At 54.4% G+C, this 7,205-nt stretch overlaps 1 protein-coding gene across 2 annotated transcripts in view; it reads right to left on the reverse strand.

Annotated features, from left to right (window-relative positions):
* Positions 1-4: 4 nt before the first annotated feature.
* The window catches only part of LOC102981487 (sodium/potassium-transporting ATPase subunit alpha-2), a 26,283-nt gene continuing 19,082 nt past the window's right edge, over positions 5-7,205 (reverse strand). For both annotated transcript variants that reach the window (XM_007129622.4, XM_028488742.2), the window contains exons 16-23: positions 7,091-7,205; positions 6,699-6,853; positions 5,956-6,079; positions 5,604-5,749; positions 5,265-5,395; positions 2,588-2,689; positions 2,399-2,490; positions 5-1,428 (exon numbers count right to left, since the gene is read on the reverse strand). The exon at positions 7,091-7,205 is cut by the window's right edge and continues 54 nt beyond it. In XM_007129622.4, coding sequence (XP_007129684.1) covers positions 1,400-1,428; positions 2,399-2,490; positions 2,588-2,689; positions 5,265-5,395; positions 5,604-5,749; positions 5,956-6,079; positions 6,699-6,853; positions 7,091-7,205 — 894 coding nt within the window. In that variant the 3' untranslated portion in view covers positions 5-1,399. The remainder of the gene's footprint in view (positions 1,429-2,398; positions 2,491-2,587; positions 2,690-5,264; positions 5,396-5,603; positions 5,750-5,955; positions 6,080-6,698; positions 6,854-7,090) is intronic.

Genomic DNA, 7,205 nt, shown 5'->3' on the forward strand with positions numbered 1-7,205 from the left:
GAAGTTTCTGGGAACTTCTCTACCCCAATTCCAGCTTATGGCCAGGGACCTCCTTTGCCAGGGCTGGCTTGGCAGTGCCTGGGAGTGACGCAGGTTCATCCGGATGGGCATGAAGGGGAAGGGGGGAGGGGCAGGGAATGAGCTGGCAGGTCCCCCTCTCGGCACCACATGGAACTTCTGAGGACTTAACATTCTAAAGGGCGGGGTGTTACCAAGCACACGTGGTGGAGAGAACTGGAGCATCTGTGACACCGAGGCCTCGGGGACCGACAGACCACAAACCAAGGGTCAGTGGGGAACACCACGGGCACACGGGTGTGGAATCTCAGTGAAGCTCCTCAGATTGCCTCCTGGTCCTGCCTCTGTGCTACTCTGGTGACATTGGAACTGGTTCTACTGGCGGGGTGCTCTAAAGCAGGGGTCCCCAACACGCGGGCCTCCGACCGATACAGGTCCGCAGCCTGTTAGGAACTGGGCCACATAGCAGGAGGTGAGTGGTTGTGAGCGAGCAAAGCTTCATCCGCAGCCCCCCATCGCCCCCCATCGCTGGCGTTACCTCCTGAACCATTCCCTGCACCACCCCTCCCCGTCCGTGGAAAAACCGTCTTCCACGGAGCCAGCCCCTGGTGCCAAAAAGGTTGGGGACCGCTGCTCTGAAGGGCAGGTCACAGAGCTGGAGCCCAGAGATCTATGTCAGACATCCTGTACTGACATTCTGTCTCACTTCCTGTCCGCCTGCTCGCCATACCCCCCTCTCCCACCTGTCTGCCCAGCTCTCCTCTGGCGCTTCCTAAATGGCTTTGACTGGGAGACAGGCTTGCTTCTCCAACCGGCTGGCTTCCCTTTCTAGCCTCAGGCCCTAGCACTCACCAGGAGGCACCATTTGTGATTTCCAGGTCTGAGGGGGAAGCAGGGGACAGAGCTGGGCAGGAAGCAAATGAGGGGTGAAGGTGGGGAGTGGGGTGAGGTTGGAGAGATAAAGGGGCACTGGTGATCTGAGACAGTTCTCCTCCTGGTCTAGACAGATCCCTGCCTTTTGGTGTTGATCTGTTCTAGTGGGAGGTGGGGGTGAAGGAACAGGGACCGGGGAGGGCTGGGGACCCCTCGGTTCCTCAGGTAAGATAGACAGCACGTGGAGTGGAGTGGGGCAGGATCTGGGGAGGGACCCCTGACATGTAGTGTCTGGGCTGATTGCTCCTAGATGGGCCCCTGGGGCAAAATCACCCCAAGCTGAATTACCCACTGCCCGCAACTCGGCCTGCTGAGTTGCCTCATTCTCTCGCCCCAAGTCTTCTCCCCAAATGCCACCCCACTGTTTTCCACCCCTCCCCAACGCCATCCCTGCGACACCTTCAGGGCCCCCCGTCTTTCCCATGCTTGACTCTTCTTTCCAACGGGCTCAGTAGTATGTCTCCTTCTCCACCCAGCCTGTTAGAGAGATTAGGCACGGGGGTTGCAGGGTGAGCTTAAGAGGAGACAAGAGATAAATGCCCTAGGGGCTTGGTGGTTGAGGCCAGGTGGAACAGAAGCCTGGGAAGGGGCTGAGGAAAGCAGCTGTGGAAGGGGAGGTGGGGAGGGGACTCCATGAGGCCATGGATTAGGGGAAAGGAGAGACTTGCATTTAGCACAGGGGATGGTGGGCCCGGAGTGGTTTGGCTGCGGGGGGGGAATACAAAAGGCAACAGGGACTGTTCAGGTAACAAGTGAGTTTCTAAAGGGCAGCCGTCCATTGTTGCTGTCCAGAAATGGGGCCCTGGGATCGACAGCGCCTGTGATTTTTCAGGAGAAGCCAGAAACTTGGATTTTATGTGAAAGCCCCTAAGTTTTAGATATTAGGCCAATTGAAAAACAAAAAACACAAAACACCCATGCAAGATAGGGCAGCCAAACCAAACAATATCCATGGACCATATTTGGCCTGTGAGCCATCCATTTCCAACCTCCAGTAAGTGATCAAAAATGCTTGTTGGGAAAGAAAAAATACTTGGTTGACAACTGGGAATTAGGAGGGCTGGGTTGTAGTGCCAGTCCGCTGCTTCTGGCTTTATGACCCTGAACGAATAAATTCACCTCTGCCCCTCTCTTTGTCTGTAAAATGTGGAGGTGGGACTAGATGACCTCGGAGGGCCCTTCTAGTTCTGATGTTCTGTGATTTCAGGTGGAAGGCGGAGGGCCTCAGAGACCAGTTGTGTGATAGGTGGGACGGGAATCTGAGAGCAAGAGGTTCAGCAGAGTCAGGGCTCCTAGGACCCCGGACCCGAGGATCCGAGGGCACTGAGGAAAAGGAGGAAGGATCCGTAGTAGGAATGGAGTTCGGGTTTGGAGCCCTGCAGGGGTAGGTAGCCACAGTGGGGAGTTGTACTTTGCTGGGGTCGGGGTGCAGCGCCGAGGTGCTTACCACCTGGATATCGCCGCAGGATCAGCTTTCGGACCTCATCGTAGATGAAGATGAGGAGACTGTAGGGGAAGGCGCAGAACCACCAAGTGACCCTGAGGAAACAGAGGAGAGTGTGAGGGGCATCAGAGGTTGCTTCAAAGGGACCAGAACTTGGATCCTAGCAGGGGGCCCTTCTAAAGAGACACTCACTTGAGCGGGTACATGCGCAGGGCCACACCCATGCCCGGGCAGTAAGACAGAAAGGCCGCCAGTGCTGTCTCCTCCAGGAGCCCAAAAATCAGAATCTTGTTCCTGGAAAGGCAAACAAAAGAGGGTAGGTAGCGTTGGAGGGGAGGGCAAGGAGGGGCAGAGATCCAGGGTGACCCGTGGTGGTGGAAGGGAAAGAGGTGGGAAGAAACGCTGGGGAAAGGCTATAAATGACGTCTTCCCATGCCTTCTTCAAATGCTTCTTCTCACGCTAAATGTAACCAAAGAAAAGATTATCTTTAATTTTTCTGCTTACTGATTTTCCCTCGATTATTGTCTATAACACATACTTTCATTCATCAAATCAATGTTTCCTATGTGTTGGGTGATACGCTCTGTGCTGGAGATGCCGCGGTCAATGCAAGCTTCCTTCTGGAGACCCGGGAACCTGCCCTCAGGCAACTTATAATCTTGTTATTGCTCCAGGCACGTGGCCTTTGAACGTGTCGTTTCCCCAGCAAGATGCTTGTTCCCTCACTTCAGGACCCAATTATGTCTTCTACCCTCTCAGTGTCTCCTACAGTCCCAGGTAGTTGTGGGTCATAGATATTCAATAAAGAAGGGAATGTTTGTAAAGTACTCAGAAAAGGAAAGCTCACTGGATTAAAAAGTGCTGAATATATATTCACCACATCAGAACTGAAGAGCAGGAGAGAATAAGGCTCTGAGGACAGTGGCTGGAGTCGGACAGGTGGGGTCTAGTCGCAGCCGGGCTTACTAGCTCTGGTTGTAAGCACTGTTGCTTAACTTCTCTGAACCTCACGCTTCTCTGGAGGAGATAGTACCTTTATATCCTACGATTGCTGCGAAGATTATGGGAGGTAATGCGTGGAGAGCTCTTGAACGTGGAACGTTCTTAGCTATATTTTATAATCTCATGCACTGCACCTCTTCATGGCTTAAGCCAGTGGTTCCCAAACTTTTCACTCGTTAAGGAGCCCTCTTATTTTTCTTCTATCAAGGCCACATTTTAATTGATTTTTGTCTCTCCAGCTGCATCTGTTAATAAGTAACGAATATAGGGACTTCCCTGGGGGTCCAGTGGTTGGGGCCCTGCGCTTCCACTGCAGGGGGCACGGGTTCGATCCCTGGTTGCAGAACTAAGATCCCACATGCTCCACAGCGAGGCCAAAAAAGAGGAATGAATGTATTTTTCCAGCTAAAAAATTAATTAGAAATACACACGGCTTCCAAAGAGAATTGTGCATTAGCATGTGATCGCTATAGTTCATATTCAGGCTTCTGCCTGACAATGACACTTTGGTAAGCTTGGGAATCTTCTTAGAAGAAGTGCTTAATTTCCATAAAGCTGTTTGAATAATGCACAGAGCATCTCTGAGGACCCCTGAGGGTCCAGACACCCCAGGGTGGGGCAGAAGGTGCTAAGGCTGCCTCGGGCCAGCTTACTTGTTGGTATTAGTACTCCTTCCCTGGCCCAGTCTGACTTTTGTTTCGTTTCTTTTCCACCTGCCTCTCAGATGGGCAGGATTTAGCCGGTCTGGTATGTCCCCTGCTTGCTCTGTCACCCATGCCCTGCACAGTCCGTCACCCAGTGTCTTGGACCCTCTCCTTGTTCTCTTCTCACTGCCTTGTCCGATTTAGCCGGTCTGGTTATGTCCCCTGCTTGCTCTGTCACCCATGCCCTGCACAGTCCGTCACCCAGTGTCTTGGACCCTCTCCTTGTTCTCTTCTCACTGCCTTGTCCCCGTCAGTGTTTTTAGCTCAGTGGAATCTCCTTCCTTCATCTAACAGACTTTTCCCTTTCCTCTCCCTAGGATCTCAAATGCTATTAACGTCACTGGAGTTTTGGCATTTTTTTCTCAAACTAAGAAATTGTGACAAAACTCACGTGGGGAACTGTACCCATTGTTTGCAGTAGAAGTAAAGAAAGATTATGGGAGTGATACCTTCGGCACCGACCACCATCCAGGCTGGAGCTGCAGAGGAATCGCTGGGTACCCCCCAGGTGCCAGGCTCTGTGACAGGTGAGCCACCCAGTGTAGTAGCCATGAGCTTGGCCTTCAGAAACAGAGCTGGCTGAGCTATTTCCAGCTGGGTGATCCCAGGCCCACCGTTTAACTTTTTGCGGGGGTCTCTTATCCATAGAATGAAAATAATACCTCCCTCACAGAGCTACTGGAGGTTTGACGGTGTCTGTGAATCCCTTAGCACAGTGACTGGCACGTGTAACTCACACTATAAGAACTTGACCCTGAGCAGCTCACAGCTCCCACAAGGACGACATCACCACCACAAGGAGAGTGCTGTAAACTAGAGCTACCTGCCGAGTGGAGGGGAGCACAGGGGACCCTGTATTTAGGGCTGGGCCAAGGGGTGGGGGTGAGTATAGAGTATAAGATAGAGGAAGGAAGAAGGGAGGGAGGGAAGAAGATGAAAGGGAAGGATGATGGAAGGAGACCATAATGAAGGAGACTTTAGGAGCAAATTAAAACTCATCAGAAAGAGTCATAGCCCTCCTTCCTCTTCACTCATCTATTTCCAAAAAGGGCTACGGATATACAGCCGGGCAACTACAATCGGAGACCCCAGCCGATGTGGGTGGGTGAGTGCGCCCCGAATGCGCTCTGCCTGGTGGGCAGGGCCAGTGGGCGGTGCTCACGTCATGCCCTGCTGGAAGACTGAGTTGCGGCGGGTCTTGCAGATGATGAGGTCAGCCCACTGCACGACCACGATGCTGGCGAAGAAGGCCGTGTGGCACGTGAACTCCACCACCTTGCGCTGCTCATAGGTCTGGGGGAGGGAGGGCAGAGAGAGGTGAGAGTGTGAGAGGAAAGGGTAGGAACAGGGGGCAGCGTGGTCCAGGGCAGATGTTAAACCCTGGGCACCTACTCCACCCTTAGCCCCCAATCCCACTGGCCACGACTGACCACTCCTGTCAGACTGAATTCAGCCCTACCCTCTCATATGTGTGCATCTGCACTTACACAGCCCCACTTACCCACTCCTGTCCGTAGCTGTCCTCTAGGTCATTCATGGACCGGTCGTCCCAGTCGAGGCGGATTCCCAGCAGCCGTGAAGGCAGGAAACCATTCTCTGCCAGGATCACGAAGTAGGTGAAGAAGCCACCCAGCGCCTGGATCATCCCTGTGGGTGGTGGGCAAAGGACAAAGGGCAGGGCCTGGGTCATAGAAGGTAACAGGATGGGGCCAGCCCCTACAGGCCAGAGAAGGACATCCCTGACCCTCAGAGAGTTGGCCCCTGTCCTGGAATTTTGCAGGGGGATCATCCCTCCAAAGGCTGGGAAAAGCATCTTCTTGGGGTTCCCTCCTGAGCCCCAGGCCCGGCCGCACCGATCTGTCCATAGGCCATGCTGATTAGCCTCTCGTTCACCAGCTTGTCTGTCTGCGGGTTTCTCGGCTGCCGCTTCATGATGTCACTCTCAGCTGCCTCATAGGCCAAGGAGATGGCAGGGACCTGTGCAAGGGGGCAGTTGGGGAGAGGACGGCATTTGAAGGGAGAGGGCGGGAGCAGAGGATGATCAACAGTGAAGAATCTTTGACACAATTCAAACACTTACAAAGACCCAAGACCCCGGACTTCCCTGGTGGCGCAGTGGTTAAGAATCCACCTGCCAATGCAGGGGACCCGGGTTCGATCCTTGGTCCGGGAAGATCCCACATGCCGGGGAGCAGCTAAGCCCGTGCGCCACAACTACTGAGCCTGCGCTCTGGAGCCCGCGAGCCACAGCTCCCGAGCCCACGTGCCACAACTACTGAAGCCCGTGCGCCTAGAGCCTGTGCTCCGCAACAAGAGAAGCCACTGCGGTGAGAAGCCCGTGCACCGCAATGAAGAGTAGCCCCCGCTCGCCGCAACTAGAGAAAGCCAGCGCGCAGCAACGAAGACCCAACGCAGCCAAAAAAAAAGAGAGACCCAAGACCCTATCACCTTCCAGGCTTTGTGCTCATCTTCTCTGCAACCCTCACAGCCTGCTCAGCTGTCCCTGATGCACATTTCCTTCCATCTGTGGCCCACCCCTACCCACTGCACCCCCATGACTGCCTTGCCTGTCCCCTCCTCCAACCCATGGCCTCACCATGTCAGTGCCCAGGTCAATGCAGAGGATGGTCACAGTGCCCAGAGGCAGGGGGATGTTGGCGATGATGAACAGCAGGAAGGGGGTGATCTCGGGGATGTTGCTGGTCAGGGTGTAGGCGATGGATTTCTTCAGGTTGTCAAAGATCAGGCGGCCTGTGGGGAGGTTCTGAGGGCATCAGGGAGATCAGAGGGACCCTCCCCACCCCCTAGCCCCTGAAGCATGGCCGCTCGTCTACCCAACGAAGGGAGATTTTGTGTTACAGGGAAGCTAAAGCAGGCGGTGGATGCCTGAAATCCTGAGTCGAGTCTGTAATTGGGGTAAAAGGCAGGGAAGCAGATGTGCCAGCTCAGACATCCTGGATGGCATCCCAGCCCGTGTGGCCCCCTCACCCTCCTCCACACCCGTGACGATGGAGGCAAAGTTGTCGTCCAGCAGGATCATGTCGGCTGCCTGCTTAGACACGTCAGAGCCAGCGATGCCCATGGCAATGCCGATGTCCGCCTT

This window comes from Physeter macrocephalus, chromosome 4 (genome assembly GCF_002837175.3).
Source record: "Physeter macrocephalus isolate SW-GA chromosome 4, ASM283717v5, whole genome shotgun sequence".
Lineage (NCBI taxonomy): Eukaryota > Metazoa > Chordata > Mammalia > Artiodactyla > Physeteridae > Physeter > Physeter macrocephalus.